Source organism: Kryptolebias marmoratus, linkage group LG3 (genome assembly GCF_001649575.2).
Source record: "Kryptolebias marmoratus isolate JLee-2015 linkage group LG3, ASM164957v2, whole genome shotgun sequence".
NCBI classification, from domain to species: domain Eukaryota; kingdom Metazoa; phylum Chordata; class Actinopteri; order Cyprinodontiformes; family Rivulidae; genus Kryptolebias; species Kryptolebias marmoratus.
Window position 1 is genome coordinate 1775615 of NC_051432.1, and position 25449 is coordinate 1801063.

The 25449-nt window shown below is 41.3% G+C and overlaps 1 protein-coding gene across 2 annotated transcripts in view; it reads right to left on the reverse strand.

Annotated features, from left to right (window-relative positions):
- The window catches only part of LOC108245315 (trinucleotide repeat-containing gene 6C protein), a 51392-nt gene that overhangs the window by 15340 nt on the left and 10603 nt on the right, over positions 1-25449 (reverse strand). For both annotated transcript variants that reach the window (XM_017432117.3, XM_017432120.3), the window contains exons 2-5: positions 24664-24764; positions 24270-24291; positions 11964-12401; positions 247-2670 (exon numbers count right to left, since the gene is read on the reverse strand). In XM_017432117.3, coding sequence (XP_017287606.1) covers positions 247-2670; positions 11964-12401; positions 24270-24291; positions 24664-24726 — 2947 coding nt within the window. In that variant the 5' untranslated portion in view covers positions 24727-24764. The remainder of the gene's footprint in view (positions 1-246; positions 2671-11963; positions 12402-24269; positions 24292-24663; positions 24765-25449) is intronic.

Genomic DNA, 25449 nt, shown 5'->3' on the forward strand with positions numbered 1-25449 from the left:
TCGTTCACAAGTGAAGGGAACAAGAGAGTGTTTGGCATTAAAGCTTTAACATGTCTATAGACTTGGCCTTTGTTTTCACCTGGACTTACTGGAACAGGTTCTAACAATGAAACTACTAGTCATGTGTTCAATATGTACTAATAAACTTGTGGAGGTCATTAATTCCTTTAAGACTATTTGATAAATGATTAAATTTAACATAACATTCATGAGTTCAATAAATAAAAAAATATACATCTTAAATACCTGGGTTGGCAATGGGGGGCCTACCCTGGGGCCCAGCACCTGGATGTGAGGCAGCATTGTTTGGTGACCCGTTGTTATTTCCTTGGTGCTGCAGGTGAGTCGGGGGCTGGCTGTGATGGCCATGATGGTGCATGTGGTGAGGATGGTGATGATTATTGTTATTGTTGGGAATAATCATTCCTCCATTCTTGCTGGGAGGAGGGCCACTGTTGCCTGGGTTATTATTGGGATTATTACGGTCCCACATGTTGACAGTCTTGTTGTAGGCACTGGGATCACCCCAGGTTGATGTTCCATCGTCAATCTCCATCTTCCTGCGGATGGAGGGAGGAGAAGGCTCTTCCCAACCAGTGGGCTCCATGCCCTGGTCCTGTTTGCATACATTTCCCCAGCTAGAGTTGTTTTGTTTCACAGAGCTCGGACCACCCCAGGAACCAATGCTGCCAGTGCTGCTGCCACTGCTGCTGCTTTCCTGGGGCTTGGAAGAGCCCCAGCCTCCCTGAACTGGGCCATTGTTACGCGAGGTCTCCCCCCAGTTACTGTTACTCACAGCAGGAGCAGGTTTACCCCACCCTCCTCCTCCTCCTCTACTTCCTCCTTGAGGGCTTTCTTTCCATCCACCAGTTCCTCCATTACCTCCTTCTTCTTCCCACATGCTGCTAGAGGACTCATTGTTCTTGACATCTGGCTCTCCCCACTCCCCTGGGGTGGAGACACTGGAGCCCCCATTATTGGTGCCCCAACCATGGGAGCTTTTGGGGCCCTCTCCCCAGCTAGTAGGCTGGTTTTTCATCATACCATCATCCCAGCTGGGTGACTTATCCTCAGAACCCCATGATGGGGTGCCCTCACTTTTAGAACCATTAGTAGGTAAAGGGTCTCCCCAGCCAGAAGGTGTGCCATTTGGGGCATTTTTGAGAGTAGGTGAAGGGTCCCCCCATCCTGATCCAGTCTGAATTGGCTGAGGTGGAGGGGGTCTCCATCCAGATGAAGACCCCTCACTGTCACCTTTTCCTCCAGAACCAGGCCTCTGACTGGGTCCAATGTTAGGGTTAATAGTACCTCCATTGGCTGATGAGGGGCCACCAATAGAGCTGGAGCATCCCATGGTGTCTGAGCTGCTATTGCTCTTTCCATCATCGAAATTGGCTTCTTCCATCTCCCAAACAGTGTGCTGTCGGATGGGGGTCTGTCCCCAACCAGTGTTGCTCAACACTCTGGGGTCTAGGTCCTGCCGTGGTAGCAGAGGGGCGAAATCCATGCTGGAGGATCTGTCTCTGTTATGGGATCGACCCTCACTGCTGTCCCCACTATCCTCACTTGCTGGGGCTGTTCCTGAAAGCTTGCCCCATGAGCTAATTTGCTGCTCTTGGCCTGAACCAGAACTACCAGCATCTACTGAGTCCCAGGTTTTAGATACATCTCCAACCCCAGAGGACTTGCCCCAATTCCCCCAGCCACCACTTCCACTACTCCCACCACCATTGCCTTGGCGGTCCCAGGCAGAGAGGGCTGTAGAGGGAGTTGAGTCCCAGCTCGAGTCTTTGGGAGACTCAGCTGCCTTGGTTTCTCCACTGCCCCAAACAGAGCTGCCTGTTGTGTCACCATTAAGTTGGGATGATTCAGTGGGTGATTGGCCTCCCCAACCAGATATGCCATGGATGGGGCTCATAGGCTCCTGAGTTTGTTGCTGTTGTTTAGTGTAGTTTGGTCCATCAGTGTTAAGGTTACCAGGCTCCATATTGAAGGATAGGTTTGTGTTGGCTGAAGGGTGCTGTTGATCATTTTCATTTGCACTTATCATGCTGACCCAGCCTCCCCCACCTTTATCTGCATTTCCATTTCTCACGTTTCCATTGCCATTTAGACCTGGTGGGAGGGATGAAGAGTTGGATACTCCATTGGGACCAATAACACCACCCCCACCGCTTTCATGTCCTAGAACAGGCCAGGCTGATGGGTTGGCATTTGGGTTGAGATTCAAGTTAAAATTAGGTGATCCCCAGTTATTGGATGCTCCGGCTCTTCCACTATTCATTCCATCTTGTTTTCCATCTGAGCCCCAGCCTCTGTTACCTGATAATGTGTGGGTTGACACAGGCCCTGTCATCATGTTATTGTTTGTTTTCAGAGAGTTGTAGTGGGCCTGCTGGCCAGCGGTACCTGTGGCCATACTCAGAAAACCACTCCTACTAGTTGTAATGACAGCACTGGTGTCTTGATTAGAGCTAGCTGAGTCCAAGAAGCATTCTGTTGTTGCCAGGCGGATGGGATTACTGCTAATGGATGGCCAAGATTCTGTATCGTTTCCGTCAATGATTACTTTGTCCCAGCTGTTGGCACTGGAGGGTCTGTCAACTGGTACAGAGGATCCCCAATGAGAGGTATCATACTGGGCACCAGGACCACTCTGGAGGGATATGTCTAAAGAGAAAAATACAAGGAATAAGGAAGGTTAGACAAAGAATCAGTTTAATATAAAGCAAATTGTTAGAGACGTTTCAAACAAGGGGGATTAGGAGGAGTGAATTACTTAAGATGAAAAAGTGTAAAAAATACAAACAAAGGAAGAGACAGATGTGTACACCATAAAAATAAAAAAATAATAAAATAAAACAGGGAGCAATGTGTATTGGCTTTATTTGAGGAACATCATATTATGCAAATAGGTTTACAGTTAGTTTCCTTAATCAATTTTATCTTATTGGTTGGTTAATGATAGCTATCTTGCGTGGACAGGCTGAGATGGTCACACGTGCACTTTCCAGAATTTACCACATAATCAGAATGTACAGTCAAGCATCTTCCAGTTCATATCAGCTATGACAAATCCATTTGTCCTCTCCTTGGTGCAGTCAACTATCCAGAAACAGATGAAGCTTTTCACTTTCTTCATATTATTATTTTTGTTAAATTCCATCTGTTTACAAAGTTGTTTCCTCATTCCTTTCCAAAATGCTCATATTTATTACTTAAACAGCCCCCTCCTTCATTTTTAATTTTGGTCTGTATCATCTCTCTACCTTTCGTCCCCCTACATGCATTAATTTCTCCTTCTTTCCTTTGCACTCCTAACATGCAGCAGCGAGAGGTCCATCAGTCTCCATCCTGGGTTTGCAGGCTGGTCCTGTGAAAGGAAGCCCAAGTGGAACGATGCTCATTTATTGGAATGAAACCAAGCTTCTCATTCATCATTCTTTGGCCTACTGCCCCCCTCCAACTGCACCGTACTAATACCAATAATTGCGGCTCTCTGCTGGCTTAATACGACCTGCATTCAAATAAGAATGTTTTCTTATTCAAAAGACTTCCCTGCCTGTACAAAGCAGAATCGAACGTTTGGGCATATGTACTCGATCTACATACATAACTAGGTGTTTCAAAACTTTTCAGTAACAAATTCGAGTCTAAAACATTGAGTAATATTTGAGAAATATGTGAATCAAATACAACCAATCCCAAAGGAGAACGTTTTCAGCAACTCTACAATCAGAACGAATCCACACACAAGCAAATTTATTGGGCCTAAAAGCATCCCATCAGATGGGGAAACTAATAATAGACTGAGTCAATGGTATAAAAGGGTAATCAATCATTGGGAGGCAGCTAATCAATAATCTTATTAATGCTAGTGGAGGAGAGCAGGGAGGCTATTGATCCAGCATGCAAACACCCTGACCACTAGGCCAGCCTCCGGCAGCTGGCTGAACAAACAATGAGAACTACAGTTATAAATATCACCAGCACAAAGGCCAAACAAGCACATAAAAGCAGAAGTTATTTAGTAATTATTTGAGGAGACTAGAAGATTAATGCGCTTCGGGAAATGTGGACTCAAGAAATTTATCGAAGTGTATTTCTAATACAACATCACACTAGGTTTCTAAAGTACTATAGAGCCTGTGTGAAGCTTATCTGAGAGAATCACATGATCTGTGTTTATTCCTCATGGCGTACGATGAGCTTCCCTTATTAATTTATCGCCATGTCGTGTGGTTCCTTATAAAAGTGGGAAATCTTCCACTAAAAATCAGCAAACTAGTTGTCTCAGGGACAAACCAAACCTGTTATTTCATTGCTTTAAAAAATAAACAAACAAACAAAAAAGACCCAGAACGAAAGTCCAAATGAAAAGCAGCAATTAGAAAAACAAATTGTGAGCCAAGTATGTGACTCTTACTGGCTGAATATTTTAGTGAAGTCCTCAGCTTGTCTCTGACAAAAGGAACACTGAGAGGACCGTCTATTGCTCTCCTCCTGACATCTAGGTAACTTGTTTTTCTGTCTCCAGTCCAACGATGAATTGCCTTTTTGACTCCCCACTGTTCAGATGGTAGTCTAGGCCCGGGCACCCACCAAACACATTTCTGTCCCTCTGACTCCCTCCATCCCAAAGTGTGAGTTCCTTAGGCTCTACTTCGAGATCTCAACAAGGTTTGACAACAAGTTAGAGGTTTGGCATTAGACACAGTGTGTCAGTGACTCACAGTCCAGGCTCAAACTTTGGAGTCCAATCTCTAGTGGGGTGAGATGGTCTTCTCTTAGCTTTTGCTAGCTACTCAACCAACTATGAGTACTAACCCTACTCTAAATACATATAACTGTAGCAATACACAGTAAATTTCCATCCATTATGGCAAAATAAAAGGTTTTGATAATGTTACTACACAGGCTCTGGCTCAATAGATATAATTTGCAAAACTGATGAGTTCTACTGCAAACATCTCATTCAAACTAAATATACAAATACCAAAAGCTTTAGGTACTCACATATGAAATAACAAAGCCTTTATATTAAACAGCCAATAACAAGAAGTATAAAGATTAGATGTCTTTTAATGTGAACTTGAGCAACATAAATAAGCAGAGTTGAAATGAACTGTAATATTGTCTGAATAACAATGATGCATTTTTGTACCTGCATGAGCAGCTGAAGTAAAATTGTCCCTCTAACTTATTTGTAATGACACTGTTGTTTATTAAAGTTTTGTTTGGTTTAGTCATTTTGCTGTTACCTTCCATTACCTTTGGCTTCTATGGAATTGCAGCAGTAATTTAAATACAGCTGCAAATAACTAACTATAAGACAGAGGCACCAAGGTCAAAACGATTCCCCCAGATAAGAAAAACATTCATTTGTTGGAGGTGAGTGGACAAATACAGACAGGCACGTTACTTTAAGATACAGAGAAACGTACTACAAAAGTTGCCGTGAATGAAAATTTCTTCTCAGCACACTTATCTCCACTCCCCAGGCAGCATTATCGCACAATGTCGTCAGACTTGTGGCAGACGTGTATACGCACCGACAAATGTCTGCAGTCAGTTTGCAGTGAGCCAAAAAAAAAAAAAAAGGAAAAAGAAAAATGAAAACATCCCAGCAGGAGAGATCTCCTGCATCTGCACTGACTGTGCTTTTCTTTAAGTAAAGTTAGAAGCTGTTACAAGTTGAAGGCAAGCCAGATGGGAGCCTGCAATTAAAAAGCCTTTAATTAAAATTTTCATACGCTTTCTGTCATCTGACAGTTTTTTTCTTGTTCTAGCGCTAATCTCAGTTTGCATGACAAATGCCCAAAGTAATACAGACCACAGGAAGAATTTCGGCAATCTGAAGGGCCAAATAAAGCACTTGTGCTTCGTTTGGCAAGAACTAGCACACAAAAGATGTCAACTGAAAATCGCTTAAATGAACAGAAAACAATTAGATGGTCAATCAATAATGACTGAACACATTCTTGAGAACTTAGGACTAAGCTATGGAGATGTAGTGTTGCATTATAAGAAGAATATTTAGCTCCAGGAACTATTTTTTTTAATTACAAATGCAAATAAAAAATTAAAATGTAAAATCAAAAGACTGAGAAATGAAATGTCATTGTTTACAACAATGGGGCGGCAGTGGCTCAGGAGGTAGGGGTTTGTCCTGTAATCGGAGGGTTGCTGGTTCAGGCCCCCGCTCCGGCTATCTCAGCCGTTGTGTCCTTGGGCAAGACACTTCACCTGCCTTGCCTACTGGTGGTGGTCAGAGGGCTCGGTGACGCCGGTGTGATGGCAGCCTCACTTCTGTCAGCCCGCCCCAGGGCAGCTGTGGCTACAATGTAGCTTACCACCATCAGTGTGTGAATGTGTGGATGAATGGGTGAATGATTGTAGTGTAAAGCGCTTTGGGGTCCTTGGACTAGATAAAGCGCTATATAAGTGCAAGCCATTTACAACAATGAATGAATAAAAAGGTTTATTTGACATAATTTCAGAATAACTTGCGAGTGTGTGCTATTTCCTACTTAAGTATAAATGAAAAACTATCTCAAACAGATGGTCTTTTTATTTCTCACAGCAAACACTCAGTGGCTTGTAGGTGTTTTGTTACTAAACACAGGGGGAAAGGCAAAAGCCTATTATTTAAAGCCACTGAATCTTTTTTGGCTTTTTCAAAGACAAGTTTTGGAGCAAAGAGTCATTTTGTCGGAAATGGATGCTAGCCAAAGAGTACAACTGTTGCCACTACAGAACATTGTCTTTGGTTCAGTCAACACTGCAACCACCCTGCGTATTCTCCTGTCTCGTTTGCTCATTTTGTTTTCTGAACGACATAAAAGCTGGTTACATGACAAGGTGCCACTCTTTTATTTTTCATGTCTTGGATAATATAAATTTCAAACAAAAACCTTACAAAGAAGGAAGAAGAATAGGGAAACTGTGTTACCAATAAAAAAGAAAAAGTCAGCATGAGAGAGGCGCACTTGCTTTTTATTTACACCTTTTCAAATAGGAGCAAGATTAAGGGCTTATTTAATACACCTGTGGCATGCAAAACTGCAACCACTAAGTTTTTGGAAAGGCAAAACACTGCAGCCAATGGGACACTAGGTTGTACTTGGCTGTACTCATTTTCTGTAACTGCATGTTACCTCAACAGCAAATGAGGCCATCTGCCACTGAGTTCTACAAAACAAGCACCTTTCCCTGAAAATAGGTACAAGCATGCATGTGTTGACTAGAGCAAAACCGCCTCTTTCCGATTCACCTAAGCATGTGTTGATTTGTGCTCATTTGACTCCTTCCCAGGAATTCCAAAAAGGTCGTGCTGATTCTTGGCAAGTCACTGATTTGAAGGAGGGGCATAAAAGCAAGTTGAACATGAAAAACAAAGACCGGGGGACAATTATTTTCATCCACCGCTTGCAATCATGTGTGAGTAATGCGCTTCTGTGTTCATTCAGGTCGCAATTAGGAGGGCAGTCTTTGATTATGCCTTGTGAATGAAAAGACTAAAAAAAAAAATAAAAACAAAGGGGCCCTCTGTGCTTCCTCATGCTCCCAACAGGGAGCAAGGCTGCCTTTTGTGTGCATGTATGAGCATTTTATTGCACGCTTCCTTCCTGCATGGAACTACTCAGATCTGTAGAACAACTGAGCTACTGCTAAATAAACATATCTAGTGGTGTATACACAATTAACGGTTGAAACAATACAGTGATTCTGTGTGACGCCATCCAGAGTTAAAGCAGAAATAATAAAAGATGGACTTCTCATAATGGGGGCTAGCTACCACCATAGAAATGGGCATTTTGCCAAGAAATAAACGTCTCCCCTCCCCTTTAAATGAAATGAAAGGCCGGGTGACAGAACAAGTAACGGGTGAGGGGGTGGGGAGAGAGAGATGGAGGAGAGGCTGTGGGGGAGGGGGAGAGGCTCGCTTGTGCAGCGTCAAGGGAAAAGACGAGAAAAGGCATGAGCAGATGAAAGAGACAGTGTGGCAACAAACCCATTTCTTTATTTTGACAGTGAGACACAAACTGAGCTCAGCTACACAACGCAAACCGCGGGACAACATAAAACCCGAACCGAGGAAAGACGGGACATTTATTAGTCTTTTGTCCCCCCCCCAAATAGACGCCCTCCATTTCTCACTGAGGAGAGCTGTGCACCCAGTCACATCAAGGACAGCGTGTACTTGTTTTTCCGGAAGCAGGGAGGAAAAGAAAGACTGAGGGAATGTTCTCCGGGGGGTTGGAAAGCTCATCATTCATGTCTGTTTACCTCTGCTGAGAGATGAGAGAAAATACAGGCGGGAGACTGTGGTGACTTCTCTGGTTTCCCTGACAGAGGCTGCATTAATGAAGCCACTAGGGGGTTCGCTCACTTGTGTGGCTCTGAGTGTGTCACAGCTTGAGCATGAGGGGCAACCCACACCTCCCTGGCTTCATTAGGGCCAAGTAGTCTTTTCATTATCTGATGGTTTTAAAAACATACAAAACAAGAAAGGGTTGGGTTTGTTTTAACATCCTAAAAGAACTACACTTAAAGAAACGGGCTTGCATTACAAGCGATGGTACTTGTGGAACATTAGATGGTTTAAAGAGTAAACTGCTAAGCATTTTAAAGCTTTATGTAGGGCAGCCCAACATTCAAGTGCTAAAGTTTATTTGTTTATGAAGAGCAAGCACACATAAACTCGATTTTTGGAAATTTAGCACCCCCAAACACTTTATTTTAAATGAAAAAAGCCTAAATGAAAGGACCAAGTGTTTTCACAGGAACCAACAGAGTCCCTTCTGGCTGCATGCTCTGTCTGGGTGACCAGCAAACAGCTGTTCTGCTGCACTTCCCACAGTCCTCAAAGACCCCCGTTTCAGCACCTGCTAGTCTGGGCGGCTGCTGGCTGCTCCAGACCACTTAATGGTCCCCAGTCAGCTGGAGAGATGGCAATAGCGGGCGTGACAGAAGGATGGAAAAGGGGCAGCGGGGTCTCTGTCTGGGAGGACAATCAAATGCAAGTGGGAGGGCAGAGGTCATGTGAGAGTGTGGGATTTAAATGGCCTTGAATTTAGAAGGGGGGGTGGCCTTTCAGACTTTGCCGATGTGTGATAGCCTATTTAAATGTTTGAAATTTAATTTATCCAATTTTAATGAAAATCAACCTTATTTTTCTAAGCTAAATTTCAAAGACAGTATTCACAAATATGTGGAAAATAAATTTTGATGCAACAAATTTAACAAAGTAACATTTTTGTTTCTGTCATTGTGTGCATTTCCCTTTAAACTCCAAATTGGCTAAACTGTGAGGGAAACACCTATTTGAGAGGACATAACTAGGTCAACAATTAAATTTACATGTGTTTTTGTTTCCATGTGCACAAGTACAGAAATGAACAGTCACATCACCAAATCTCTTAAGTCCTAAGCTGAAAATACGGTTCAGCGTTCACTAAAACTACAAAAACCGTGTGACATAAATTTCATCATCTCTTGGGTCCACCGGATCCATCAGCAGGGGGGTGCGCAGCATTAAACGCCTCTTCCATATAAAAAGGAGGCGCCAAAGACACAGCAGACAAAGACGACCGTGAATCAATCCATGACCAGAAGAAGAAAAATAGATGCTTGTTTTGAGAAAATACAGAGTAAGGAAATTTGCTGCTATCCACATTTAGATAATTTATCACTCAGGCAGCACAACAACACAAAAACTGTGTCAAAATCCAGGTGGGAAATCACTCAAAGTTCTTTTCTTCTTGTACAGACAGTTGAAAAACATGGGTTTTCGTACCACTTATTAAACTGAAGTGAAAGCCGTAGGTCCCCGAGTGGAAGCTAGGGTGAAGCTGATTCAAAAATAGTATGAATACAAGCACGTGTGAGTCAGCAAGTCCATAAGTGGTTTGTGTACACAGATGGAACTTAAAAGAAAAAACTGATTTGAAATAGAAAAAAAAGTAATAAATGTTATAAGAACAGTCAGTGTGCAATATGCTGAATATGACACAATACTGTGATTATATTACATTGCTTCAACAAAGTTGGAAGCAGAGACTTGTAAGCAAGCTGACACGAGTAAAACTCAATCAATTTTAAAACCTACCATAATCATAATGCTGAATGTAAATAAAGCAGGAGATTCAGGAGTAAACGGAAGAATTTAACTACAATGTCTTCTATCTAATTTGGGCCAGAATTGCCAAAACAACATGGCCACCGGCTAGAGGCTATTAGCTAAGATGACAAGAAAAGAATGGACTGTGGGTTGGAAGCCCTTAGGACAAAAACAAAAGAGTGTAAAGAAAGTGGAAACCCTGCCAGAGGCTAATCTGGCACAGGCTGTGTTGTACTGGAAGACCCCAGGGAAAACAAGGTCAACCAGGTCGAAAAGTGCTGGGCTAAGCCATTATAGGTTAATACACTGAACCAGGGTGTCTTAACTAGTATGAAGCCCAAAGGAGAGTAATTTCTGTTTGATTCTAAAGGCTTAGACTGCATGTGTTGCTGCTCTGATTTAAGCTACAGCTGAATTTAGATCCTGGATCAAAGCACAAATGGGAAATATTGTTATAGTACTATCATACATAATATTATTCTCTTTAGAATCTGACTAATGTTTGATGGAAAAATGCAGGAAAATCTAAATGAGCCTCAGTTAAACATTTATCACCAGAATATTATCAACATTTTTACTAAATTATCCAATAGAAACACATGCAAAACCTCAGCTATAACTGTGTTAGTAAACCCAATAAGACAACACATCAAAAAGGTAATTCCCTGACTGGTTTCATCCACTTTTAGCTTTTGTTTGATGCTGCGACTGGTGGCACAGGCATTAGCACAAGAACAGCGATGAGGCACACAAAGATCAGTTTGCCTCTGCACTGCTTTTGTGAGTAGCTAGCTATGCGCTGCAGCAGCTGCAGATCTGTTTACCGAGAGCTCGGTGTTCTCGCGGCAAATGTTAAGTCGGTAATCAAAGGCAGCAAAGCATCGCTGATCAAAAGGGAAGGGAAAACCAGCAGGAGGGAAGAAAGTAAACAAAGACGTGAGCAGACGCTCCCGCTCAAAAATCGAACCGTGAAAACGCCGTGCGACACTCAGAGTTGTCCTCACATTTGTGTCTTCGAGGTTACAGTGTGTTAACGTCGGAAGATGCGATGCACTGGCAGTTAGTGTACAAATAAGGCAGATGGGTAAAACTAGTTTACAGTCTGACAAATGAAAAACAAACATCTTGGAAAAATGAAAAGTGTTCATGATGGCACAAAAATGTCTGCTTATCAAAAAATAAATAAATAGAAAGGCCACGTCAGAAATAAAAAAAGAAAGAGTGAGATAGAAATACAGCCGTAATACTGATCTAAATAGCCAAGCACCAACACATTACACACACCCAAACACAAACAAACACTCCACAAGGAGCCCCTTGAGGCAAGCTCAGTATTACTGATCTTAGGGGCCAACAGGGGACTCATTAAAAGTCTACCACTTGCTAAAGAGATCAGAGTGTGTGAATTAAGTCAGAGCGAGGAGAAACTAAAGCAGCTGAACTCTGTCATTAATAAGTTACCAGCTACCTTTTTCAAAATGATAGCTTTATTATTGTTTCTCCAGTCAAGTTTATTAATTTCTGACAGGAAATGCAGGTGTGCCATTACCACTTGTTACATAACACATCATCACTGTTGGGAACTTATCAGTGCTGCTGTGGATAGGAGAAACTGAACTTACAATTCTAAATTAAAATGAACAATGGATGGGAAATGATGGATAAAATAGAAACACACAAATGAAAACAGTTTCAGTTTGTGTTCAGTGACAAAACCAAGCTAAAATACAAAAACTATTACCAACCACCTCAGATGACCTGCACACATTAAACACCAACAAGGGGGAAAAAATAAATAAATAGGACTCCTAAAACACAAACCGACTACACTGACACAAACCTGGGTGGCGTTCGTTCGAGGAGGACGTGGCAGAGTTTGGGGCGGTGCTGCTGGTACTCGTAGTAGAAGAGGAGGAAGATGGCGAGGGAGAAGAAGAAGAGGAGGGAGAGGATGAGGAGAGAGTGAAAGCACTGAGAGCTCCTGCGGGCAGCGGCTGGCCTCTCTTCAGTAGCTGCTTGTGCTCCTGCTGACGGAAGCGCGGGGGCACCTCTCTGGGCGGGTAGCGAGCACTGGCAGAGGACAACTGGCACTGCTGCTGAGGGGGAGTCTGAGTCGGGAGTTGGATACCGCAGGGGGAGCGCTTGCCATTGCCAGAAGAACAGGAGGAGGAGGAGGAGGAGGAGGAGGAGGAGGAGGAGGAGAGGGGCAGCGTGGGGCTGGAGGGTTGGAGGTGATGAGATGGACCAGGACTGGGCTTAGAGGGAGCAGGCTCTGGCACTGCACAGATACAATACACGGCATAAAAGCTTTCACACACAGGAAAACACACGCAAGTCGCAAAAATATTATTGTCCAAGTAAACTCACTATACTACCCATTACAGATGTTATTCCTGACTAAACTAGGCTGACACTACTCGTAGTGTCAGATTTTAAAAATATTGTTTAACCTCTAATGATAATGATGTTTCTGCAATCACTATTCCAATTTAATTTCCTTTATAAGTTAAAATGCAACTTCTGCTACTGCCATCAAGTACAGACGCAAATGGGATGGCTGTGCACAAAAGCTGAGTCTTGCACGCTTTACCCAAACATGAAAACAGACTAAAAATTAATAAGTTATGAAGAGCCTCATAAAATCTGTGACAGAATTTACTTGAAGGGGGGGGAAATGTATCAGAAGAGAAAATATTCTATTTGGATAACACTGACAAGCAAATAATGGCTAACTTTGCCGTATTTACACAACTCCAATGATTAAGATTTCACAGTAGTTGATGCAAACATCATTATTTAAACCTAAACACAATCATCAAATTTACAATAGGTTGGTTTTTTGTTTTTTTTGGAAGAATAATATGAAATTTCTTCCAGATGTGTCCAAAGTTGTATTGGAAGTGCTACAGCTAGCTGCTGCTATTTGCACTTTAAAACGGGAATGGAATTTCATGCAACTTTATTTCGGTTTTGATTAATTTTAATGGATTTGGGCTATTAATTGATCTTTTGTTTTTGTTCTATGGGTTTACGGTCTAGCACTATAGTCAACTTTGGTTGTTTTAAACATGTTTTATCTTTAATTAAAGTTTGTTTGAATTAACCATGCAACAGGAAGCTGACAACAAGGTAAAAAGTTCGGAAGCAGTATTCCAATAAACTGAAGTTGTTGACATGGGAACTGGTTTAGGATGGCAGCAATCCTCTCTGGTCTTGCCTGGATTCAGTCTAGTCATGAGCTCAGCAATCCAGTCAGAATTAAACTTTATTTCTACAAACTAAGGCTTTTCAAAGAGCTATATACAACAGGTAAGATATTAATCGTATATGACCTCTTCACAGAACCCCGCTTTTTAACTGCATTTATTTCTCTTACTACATTTCGTTTGTGTGTTTTATAGCCAAGTTAACGGCTTTTTGCAACCTATTGTGTTAAAGTCGCTGCCCTAATGTAAAGTCCTTTTTTACGTCGACTGACGCTGACACACTTAACAAGCAGGAACATTTTATTTTCTTCATTATACATCTTCTGCTGCTCCATCTCCCATCACGCGTAGAACTTCTACAATTGATTTGACCCAAGACTGACCCAGCGGTTATGCGACCAAGCACCAATTTAACAAGATGATGGCCAGAAAAAACGTTATTAGAAGCAGGAGCCGGACAAATACTAAACAAAAAAAGTTTTGGCTCGAACACTTGAAGAGCACGCTGGTGTGATTCTATGGCTGTGTGAGCATATTGGAGCGAGTGGAATGAAAGGTTAAAGTAGGTCTGGCGTAGAAGCACTTGACCTAAGGACTCCCTGTCACAGAAATAGCTGATGACCCAATCAGTGCTTCGAGTTACTGTTTTCTAGTGCGTGTGTGAACAGCTAATGATGTAGTTTTCTGTAGTCACTTGGTTCGACACAAGAGATGTCACTGCTTTCACTCATGCAAATGGAAAGAGAAAGATGCAGTAATTAAAGCAAAGAGAGAGGTTGAATCGTCAAAGTTTCAACCTCTTAGCTTTCTTAAGGGTCCTTACTGTTACTTAGAAGATCTTAAACTTCATGGTTAGGAATAAACCCGGCTGTGACACGAGCACACAGGTCTGCATTAACAGAATAGAGGTTAAAGAAAACGTTTGGCTGTATTGAAGTGGGTTTTTGTGTAAATGTTATAAATAATATCTTACCAGTAGTGTTTTGTTTGGAGAAATACAGTTTATGTTTGAAAGGACAAACGAGCTAACGGCTAATCCAAATCTCACAGCAGGTTTTGGGAATGCTAATTTATAAACCTTTACATCTCCATCAATTTCACCAAACATAATTATTCACATTGGATTCTACGGTTATTTATAAGCCTAAATAGTACCAGTAGCAGCGACACGTAGCACTTCCAGGGCATCCAGGGGACAGATTCATCAGGACTTTAAATATTTCTGCCAGAATAACCATGTAATATGAAATTGATGGCAGTGTAAAAGTTTATAAAGTAGTATTTGAATGAACCGCTTTAAAAGTTTTGTAAGTTGGAGCTGTTTTAAGATGGCAGCAATCCCCTTTGGAAGTAGCTTCCCCGAGCTCAGCCATTATTCGCTTATCAATGCGGCTGCAAACATGCACGCATCTCAACAATGAGATTTGTGTCAAACCGAATGAGAGTTTTCCCTGATCAAGCTCGACTGGCTGCAGGTTTGAAGCTGCAGTTGGTGACGCACATTTCTGATTAAATTCAGCTCAGCCCGCCTGACGCTGTCTCAACCAATCAAACAGCAGGGTGGTGAGTGCACGCCACCCTGGCCCTTGTCCTCCCTGCCCGACCCATTCTGTCTCCACCTCTCCTTACCCCCTCGTCTTTTCATCTACAGGTTGCTTCGGAGCCTCAGAGCGCTTTCTTTTTATTTTCTTTCCTCCTCCTCCTGCTGCTCTTCTTCCTGGACCCTCTATGTTTTTCTGTCTCTGGACCTTTTTACATTTTGATCCTTTATCTTGTGCCATTCTTCCCCCTGCCACCCCTTCTCCCCCGTCTTATTTCTTACTCCTTGTCATTTCCTTTGGTTTCAGTCCAAATATCTCCCCCATCCAATCTGTCATTTTTCTTTCTTTTCAATTTCTTTCATCTCTCTTCCAGCCCCAGCTGGATGTTTCCAACAAGGAGCCTATTTTTACCCAGCATCACTTTTCTTTCCTTCTGCTGCAAGGTGTCACCGCAGACTGTTGTAACAGTAATTTTCAAGAAACCTCGAAACCTCTCAAACTCTGAAACTTCATTCTAGTTGGAAAAAACAACTTGGACTCCAAAGACGTTCAAAAAAGGAGTCCAAAGACATTTAGAAAAACTTGCGATGTGAGATATTCTTGTTTAATATTGAGATAACGCTATCAGTTGCAACTAATCTATATTTTCCTCACTCCATGCTGTCTTTCTTGTTATCACTATCATTTAAACCAGCTGTAGGTAAGTGAGAGCCCATTAGATTGACAAAATATACTGTCAACGTGCAAAACATGAATGCATGGAACTTGAAATATAATGGTCTATTACTTATTGCAGTCCTCTATGATAATGATATTGCGCTCACTGATATTGCGTTGATGTTAAACTTTCAATATAGTGTGCAGCCCCAGTTACAATACGACAACATACAATACAAGGCCCACAAATACTGATAATGTCATGATTACAACATTTGACTAATTATGAATAGAAAGAGCCTGTGAAAGGTTAAAGTTCAAAATTTCTGAACAAACTGTTCAGTCAGATTTTACAGTTAAACTTCTCTTCTTTGAGTTTTGGTCCAGTTGTCTTTATTTGTGTATTTTGTGCACCCAACGGGAGTTGTAAAATAATGAAGCAAGCATCAGAAATATTATCTTCTTTAGTTAATAAACTTTTTATTTTTTGCACTGGCACATAAGTTGTGTTGCAAAAATAGGGATAACAATAGAATGGTCTAATCCAGGGGAAGGCAACCCTGGTCCTCGAATGCCACCATCCTGCATGTTTTCCTTGTTTCCCTGCTCCAACACACCTGATTCAGTGGTTAAATCACTTCTTCATGTTCTGCAGAAGCCTGTTAATCAGCAATTGATTCAAATCAGGTGTGTTGGAGCAGAAAAACAAGTAAAACATGCAGGATGGTGGCCCTCGAGGACCAGGACTGCCCACCCCTGATGTAATCTAATCTTTTTCTATCCCACCTTGATTGGATGGATTGCCAATTCATTGATACTTCTGAACAAGGGATGGTTGGGGTTACTTTAATAAGATACTAAGAAAAAAGTATAGGACTCTTCAGCATGAGAGTGTCAAAGTGTTTAATATGCTAGTTACACCCAGTACTTGAAAAATGAAACAAATGCACAGGGTTAAGTTGCATGATATTAAATAGAGCTGCACAATGTATCAAATTTCTCGACATCACAATATCAATGTGCAAAGAACTGCATTAAATCATAGGCTGTTATATTCTAAGTGCCATGCATTCGTCCTCTCCATACTAATATTATGAATGCCCAAAGGGGTGGAATCGAACTGCACTTCATGCTCAACTCCAGCGAAGATGAAAATGGCTAAGATGTTAAAACAAAGTGTTGTGAGCACCATGATGACAAAACAAAGGAAAATACTGAAGAAAATAAATATTAAAGAAAACTGCAATCACTTTTTTTCCCCCATATTGTGCAGCCCTTTCCTCAACTGGGTTACAGGTTGTGAAGGTGTCACTTTTTAATGACCGTCTACTTTAAATCTTATAGTATAAAGCAAGTTTTTACAGTGTGTTTAAACAGTGCCACATCTGATTCTGCAGACATGCTTCAGATCGGTTTGAGCAGAAATTGGGACTGAATTTCACCCATTTCATGTCTGATTACCAGATGCGTCTTACTTAATTATTTAGTGATCTGTTGTTGTCCATTTTGACAGACTCTCTACCTACTGACCTCATATTAAGAGAACAGATTTATTTTTCTTATTCTCCGACTATGAGCCAACTGTTCATAAATGTTATACATTGATTCCACTTTAAGACTTTTTTAGTGAAAATACAAATAATGTCATAAATAAGCACTGTATTAGTTTCACTGGTAGAGAAAAATGTAAGTAAAAGCAGTGACTTTAAAACTTAAATACTGAAAATTTAGACATCTAATGATGTTTTTCTATTAGATGGTGGGGTAAGGCATGGTTTGACAGCACAGTTCTTCATAGCTCCACTTCTTACTGACAGTTACTGTACCTCCTGCACGGGAGTGTACTATGCAACAGAAACAAACCCCTCCATACCTGAGCATGGAGATGAGAGATAATTTAATAAGCATCTGTATCAAGTAACTACAATCTATTAAACTCTCCTGCTGAGGTCTTCTCAGCAATCGTGCACAGAAGTTTTAATTACAGCCTTTCTTTAAACTAAATGATTAGTTACATAGTGTAAGTGAAAGCAAGGTGTAGCAGGGGCTTAACAATTCAAAACATAAGTGGGACACAATGGTAAATAGGAAGACCTGGACGAATCTGAAGTTGAACTAAAAATCCAGGAAATAGGTGCAACTGGCACAAGGACCGGGTTTGTGTAAATGCAAAGAACTGGACGGCTCCCCTCAGCCTCATGCCTGGAAGAGCAGGTTCCCACATCTCCTCAGTCTATTGTTTGCAGATCCACTTTATTATGCAGCCATGTTTGTAGAAGGGGGGAGGGATAGACACAATGCACAGGCTTATATCCCCAACACAATGGCACGTTTCTTGATCTAATTATAGCCGAGACGTAGGAAAACTCAGAAAAAGATATGTTTAAAATTGTTTATGTTGGTCTAAAAGCTGCTTTTGTTGGGTCCTAAACAGTTCTAGAGCTGCAGAGACTAAATAATTGCTTTTAATCCATGAAAACAAGCTATAAAAGGAGTGTTCATCAAAGAGCCACTTAAATTCTCAAGGAAACTAGATCAAAACAGTCCTTAAAGCTAAAAGAACAAACAGGCTTGCCTGATGCAACACATGCACACACACACACTTAAATATAAACAAAAAAACTCCAATTTGAGTCAAACAGAAAGTGAGTTTGTGATCTTTTCAGTATCACACCTCTTATTTCCTCCTCCAAAAAAACTTGTTCCAAAATGGAAGAAAAAAAAGTCCCTTCTTTCAAAGTAAGTTACCCAGAATACCACCCCACACTTTTTATCTGCCATTCAAAGACTCAACTTATATCCTCGTTGTCATGGAAATGTTACTTCAATAAACTTGTTATCAGGAAGAAGAAAAGGCACCAAGTCTAGCAATTATTATAACACTAAAATAATTAGTACTATCATAATTAAAAACAAAAGTAGGATATTGATGTTGAATCTCTACATTTGCTTGCTTGTGCGCTGTAACTAAGCGGATCCCTCAGTAACAGAAGTTTAACGTATGTGTATTTGTCTTTATATGCACTTGAATGTTTAAATGAGTGTGTTTATAGATGGTCCCATCTGTCGGCATCAGGAAAGAACAGAAACTCCCTCCTTCACACACGCAGACTAAATTTCTCACCGCTCGCCCATTTCATTATGGGTCGTTGCTATAGAGACTGACAGTTGCCTAATGCAACTCTGTGCGCCTCTCGTGACCCCCCCTGCGCTTTATGCAACCTCTTTCCATACTACGTTTTCTTCCACTCTCTTAATTAGCCCCCACACCTCCCCAACTCCCGTCTGCTTCAATTTCTTTATTTTATTTATTCCTTTTTCAAGTCTCGGTTGCACTCCTCAAGAGCATCTCCCCCAGCCGAGCAGGAATACGACAGAGGTGTCCCAAGAATCCCCTCTCGCCGTTTAACCCTAAAAGCAGCTGACACACACTGCGGGTAGAGAGCTTTAACAAGATCGCGCTGCCTCTCTATTCAAGATCGGTGCCTGAGGGCAACAACTGCCTCAGGACACATGCCTTCTAAATCTGAGAGCTAAACGGCATGATTGAAAATATCTTAAAGTTTTTAAAGGCTCACACACAAAAGAGGAACACTGACTCCCACGGTTAGAGCCCCAGGGTCACCAGGGCACATGGAACCCCAGAAGCATCATGGGTACCACTCATTGGGGGTCTAACAGATGGCTTCTAAAGCACAGGTCTATTATGACTTACAGCTATGGGGCATTACAGCTTTAGAACAGGCAAAATCCAACTCTGCTTTCTTAGTGTAACCCCTACGTTACGCCTAACCATTCACATCCCTCCTAAACCTGCAACCTGCAGTCACAAGGAGCAGGCATAAAAACTTCTAATAACAAAATTTAACATGCCAGAATATAAAGTGTTTGTTGACACGATACAAGTCAACACACATACGTGATGCTATTTGTGCCATTCTTAATGCTTGTTGAGGATAACTGATGAAAACACCAAATGTAATAGATTGGCACAACCAACTAGACATTACAGTAGCTGTTGTGACACTTAAATATTCTTAATAAAGAAATATGTTGCTATCTTCACTATATTTTATGCTTGTTAAAAATAACCGACAATAACGCCAAATGAAATCCATCAAACTAAACGGCAGTGCTTTTTCTGTGAGTAAAAATGTTTTTAGTGAGGAACACCCTATTTGGAAGCAAATCCCTTCATTTTAAAGTCCCCCTAGAAAATGTGTTTTTAACGGTTTGAAAGCCCCGCCCCTTTGCCTTCCATTACATCACAAGAAGGATCAGAACGCCCCTTCCATGTGGATAAATAAACTGAGGAGTAGGGCTTAAAATTAAAGGGAAGGGGTGAAATGGAGTTCATCCTCAACATCACCAGCCTCTTTTTCTGTGGTTTAACTGCAGATGCCAATGACCCATGGACAAAACAATAAGGGCTCCCATATGGTGACACAGACAATCAGCCTTGTACTGAAAAAATTCAGACAGAATCCCTTTAAAGCACAGGGTAAAGTGTCACTTGTATCAACTGGGTTACTTCCTGTTAATCTGCCAAATATGTGACATGAAACAGCTCAATGATGGGGGAAGGCTCTTGTCAGCAGCATGTGTGATCAAACAACATACAGTAAACAAATCGAGAAGAAAGAACTGTTTAAGTCTGCAGATTTCTCTGTCTCTGCTCGTGGTCTCCTCCTCCATCGCTCCTCTGGCACTTTATGTGCACGTTGAAAGAGCAAACAGTGGATGGAAGAAAAACAATTATGCACTCCAGTCATAAATCTACTGGACATAATTCGCAAGCTATACACTATTAATTCATTGAGCGCTTATAAATGTGGTTAACTGAAGGAAGAAGGAGGAAAAAAAAAAGCAAGCGCGAAAACCTAAAGTAAATTAGCCTCTAATTAGATTGCAATTCATGAAATTCTATTTTAAAAGTGTTGACGCAATTAATAGCATGTGAAATTGCAAATTAATCCAATACAAAATGAGAGGACACACTTGGGTTTAAGTGCATCTCTCGCCACTTTGAAAAAATATAATGCTGTTATCACCATGGCGACACCGTGCAAATATGTTTCTCCTCTGCACAGCGATGCAGAGTCGCCGGGGCTGAGCACAGAGTGGGTGAAATGAAACCGGCAGAACAAACCGCACGGTTAAGGAGGAGAGTAAGCGACAGGGATTACATTAGCTCTGTACCCTTTTCGGCGCTGAAAAAGTACAAGAGCAGAAAAAAAAAAAAAATGGAGACCGCAGATTTTCTGATTATGAGCAACACTGATGTATTGCTGTGGCGTCGTGTTATCTGAATGCAGACTCTTGTGTTCTGAGTTGTGCTTATCTAACTTCCTGCTTGGACTAGGTTTTCGCGCTACCTCAAGATCTCTGTGTATGTGAATGCTTCACAACGACCGCGGCGAGGATATTATTATCTTAGCTGTGATGCGTAATGAAGCAAATGTGTGCATTAGTCAAAGAATGAAAAGAAAAGAAAAGGATAGGTCTTTGCAGCCACTGAAGGGATGAGCATGCATGTGTTTTGATGAATTTAAGCTGTTAGGGACACACAGCTACATCCTGTATGCATGCTGGGATGCGCATGGTTCTGTCAGTGTTAGAAGGCATATGTATCGGTAAACTAAGCGACTATGATTGCGGCACTGGGAGAGATTGTGATGAACCTGCATGTGTGCTGTGGGTGAATAATGAGCATCCCTCAGAGGGGGAGAAAGGGAGGGTGGGGGGGTCTGTATCAGAGGTCCAGCCTATATATGTGTGTTGGAGGGGAGGAGGAGGTTCGGGGCAATGGGGACACAGCCTCCTGGAACCCTGCATTCGATGAAGCTCTGTGCCTAATAGGGGGCAGAGAAGTTAATTCCAGCGAGCCGAAGCTTTATCTCATTTTCATACACATGAACGCGCTGGGCCGAGATCGATTACCGCAAACAAATTGAAATGCCTGGGCCCAGGGAGACCCGCAGAGAGGAAAGCAGAAAATAACTAAGAAGAAAGGGGGTGGGGGGTGTTTCGTGTATGAGACTATGAATTCCTAAAAATGTGTAAAGAAGGCAGAATCAATGATATGGATGGAAAGACGCAAATCACTACTGCACACCGATTTTCTTCCTTCCCACCTCTGTTATTTAGTGCCACGCATGAAAAGACAATTGTATCGCATTGACACCACCTTCCATGCTGAAGATGTTGGAGATGGAAGGTTGGGAGAAAACGCACACAAGTCCTGATGACTTGATTGGTCTTCAAAAAATGACTTCTTTCCCCAACTTTCTTTTTCTTTCGGTCTGCATGGGCACTTATTACGTACACACAATCAGAGTGTCATTCCAAGTCCCCTTCCCTCTCCATCTCTCATTAAACACACCCTAAAATAAAAGTCCATCCCATTAGCTCTCTGCATTAGCTCCAGAGCTGAGGCTTGATGGTCATTTTTAGCACTCGTCCAAAGTGCTCGAAGCTTCATTGCTTTCTCTCCTCCATTTCATTTCTTTTTTCACTTTTGGTTTTTATCTCGTCCCAAACCAGCTCGTTACACTTCATCCATCTATCTTGTGGCTCCTTCAACTGAGCTCCTGTCTGCAGCCCTCTCTCCCAACCAGAGATATCAAAATTTCTTCCCTAATCCTTAACAATTCAGATGCTGCTACACAATCAACAGCACAAAAAACATACATATTACAGGGGTGATAGGTTTTTTATGATTTGAGCTCTACATTGGCAATGGGTAAGAATAAGTAAGTAAAGGAAATCCTAAAAAAAAAATGTATAAAAGCAAACAACCACAGCTCATAACCAAATTGTGTTACTGTTTGGAAAGAAGTAAAATTTACAAGTGTGTTGAAATGCAAACTGTATGCTGACAACCATCTCAGGAACTAAATACAAACTCCCAAATATAACACTTCTCAGATCTTCCTCCAGTTTTTGATAATTAAAGTAAGAACTCATGTCATCAGCACAACATGTTGTTGAATGAAGCAATAAAATCTATGAAGGCAAGATTGTCGTTATAAAAGGCAGCCAAATTATGTGAATGTAAAATATGTGAGTGAATTTAAAGAACTAGGATCAGCTACTTTTGAACCTCCGGCATGTACATACAGATATATACATTGATGAGACCACAACATAAATCCCCTTTTTCCCCTTTAGTGTTTATCACCACAATTTGAAAGGAGGCCACAAAGCAGCCTAAATCAGAATTGTGTAAAGCTCTAAAAACTGAATAATAGGCCAAGGTTATTGACAGTGCAGCAGAGCACAGGGGTGGTGATGAATTCAAATATCCAGTAAGAGTCCAAGGCAAGCAGGAGAGAGTATTGTTAAACCCTTACTGTCAAACCCAGACTAAGACACTGCTGGGTAAACTAGATGCAGGACAGGCACTAACAAACGCACAGGAATGATTTTAACACCATCTCCTGGATTAGGTTTCACTTATAACTCAAACACATTTATGGAGGACCTAATTTCCTCAAACGTCAGATCTCTGAGCTGGGAATGACCTCAGATAACCTGTCTTCTGAGCTGCCAGGATTCCAGTCAAGCTGAAAACTAGTGGGTGTTGCAAGTATTACTAACAGTACCCGTTTATTAAACACTTTTTGTTTGGTTTTGTACATATAGGCATGAAGAAAACTTGCTTAGAGATAGACGTTACACAGCACTGTGTGTGCAGTAGGGTAGGGAGTATCAGAGTACCCTAAAACAGCAACTGTACTGATTTGAAAACGGTCCTTAAAAATTCTGCTGCAAATTTAATTCCAGTTGTGTGCAAATTAGTTTAAGCTACATAGTTAGGTTGGTTTACAAGGAGCGCACTTCCTGTAAACTCTTCTGATGTTAAAGACACCTAATCCCTAAACTGCTGCCTTGGCTTCAAGAGCTACCCGCTGCTATACTGTACGGTAATATTGTACACATCAGTTTAAGTTAAGGACAGCTTTATGGTAAGAAAAAAAATAATACAAAGTAAGCAGCAGTTATATGATTGATATGGGATAAGGCAAGTTAAATTACTACAGGTGTTTACATTGTCTGTGTCGACATTTAAGGTCGAAGTTGGTGAACTGCTTCTCACTTGACATAAATTCGATTCATGCAGATGTTCCAGTTAAATTTCCAAGAGGAGACTCAAAAATGTATAGGGAGTAGACTTATGCAAGAAGTGTTTATAAGTGTTTTTACATTTGTGGCATCAAATCAGTTTAAAGCACAAGTCTCATTGGGGAAACTGCGAGCCACAGAGCCAGGATTGTGACGGTGAAGCTAACTTTGTAGCACTACACACAACGTCTATTTCAGCAGAAAGCACAAAGGGCACATGAGGACTGTGTTCTTTAGGCCCTGCTCTTCTTTGTATCACAGCTTAACTGCCTTCTCTTCTTTTATTCAACACATCCCATCCCCCCACCCCCCAAAAAAAAATCACACTGGGTGAGCTGTCTGGGTGCCCTCACGCTTCACTGCCCGATGCTGCGGCGTACTGAGCGTCACTCTGCATTACACTCCACTGTATCTGCTCTAAAATGGGTGCATGTGTGTCTGAAAAGCATAAAGTCGGATGGCTCAGTTGTGCATACATGTAATTAATACGCGTGTCCGTCTGGGCATATGAATGCTAAATGCACGAATAACGCATGTATGAGTGGATAAGTGTGTCGTAATAAGAGTTGATGCATGCACATCAGGTGGTTTTAAAGTTTACCTAATCATGACACTCACCTTTGGGTTTCTGATCAGTGGCCTGCAGAAGGAGAAAAAAAATTACAATTTTAAAAAATGAGCAAGAAAAAGCAAACGCATCAAAACCATAATGAAAAAGAAGTTTTATTCAACAGTGGAACAGCTATATTATTAAGGACAGTAAATCTAATGCCATTTGATAAACCTGACAACAATTTCTTTAAAGAAATTATCCTTCAAATACAGTATAATGTCCATATTTCAGCAAATCCACCACAAGTATTATTCCTAAGAGCTTATAAAAAATGATTACTTACTAAATCAAACAGTAACTTGGATGCTCTTTAGGTCATGACAGGGCAACAGCCTTTTGCCTATATATTGAAAACATAAAGTCCGCCCCAAAAACAAAGGAAAGAAGAGTGCAGCTCACCTCTTTCTGAGTGATGTCCTTCTTAGTCTTTTCTTCTTGCTTTTTCTTTTTCCTTTCTTCCATCAAATGATTCTCTTTCTTGAGTTGCTTGCTTCTCTCAGCTGTTCGAAAACAAAGAAAGAGAGCAACACGGCATGAGAGGAGAAAGCCAAAATTTAGCTTTTATAAAAAAAAGAAAAAGAAAAGCTTAACCTCTTCCACTGTTTTATTAATACTGTGCAGCTAAACGGGTCACAGACACACAGCTGCATACAAGTCAAGTCATCACTGGATGAATTTAAAAGAATTTCATTTAAATTTTAAATGAGAGGAACCAAAACCTTCTGAGGCAAACTAACATTCAAAAAAATAAATAAATTCAAGCACTAGTATTTTGTAGTTTGGGGAAATAAAAGTGCAGGAAAGACTCCAGGTCAAGTCTCGACGAGTTGTGGAAGAAAACTTTGTTCAGATAAAAATGAACCTCTGTGCAATAAAACCCTGGTCTGATGGCAAGAGGAGCTGCAGGAACGTTTGGCTTTGATGGTGGTGGATCGTTGCTCTGTGAAAAAATCTGATGCACAAACAGGTTTGCACATGAAGTCAGCAGAGGGAAACCTCCCCGATCGTCTAAACACAAAAAGAGCCTGTTGCCAGTTGTTCAACATGTGGTTGAAATCTGTTGTGTAAAATCTGTACGCCTCACAATGAATAAATAAAAGGCAGCAATGGATTCAATTATACATTTGAAAAAGAAAATACTTGTTTTGTGGAGTGCCCCAACTCTGAAAAGTGTAAGATAACGGG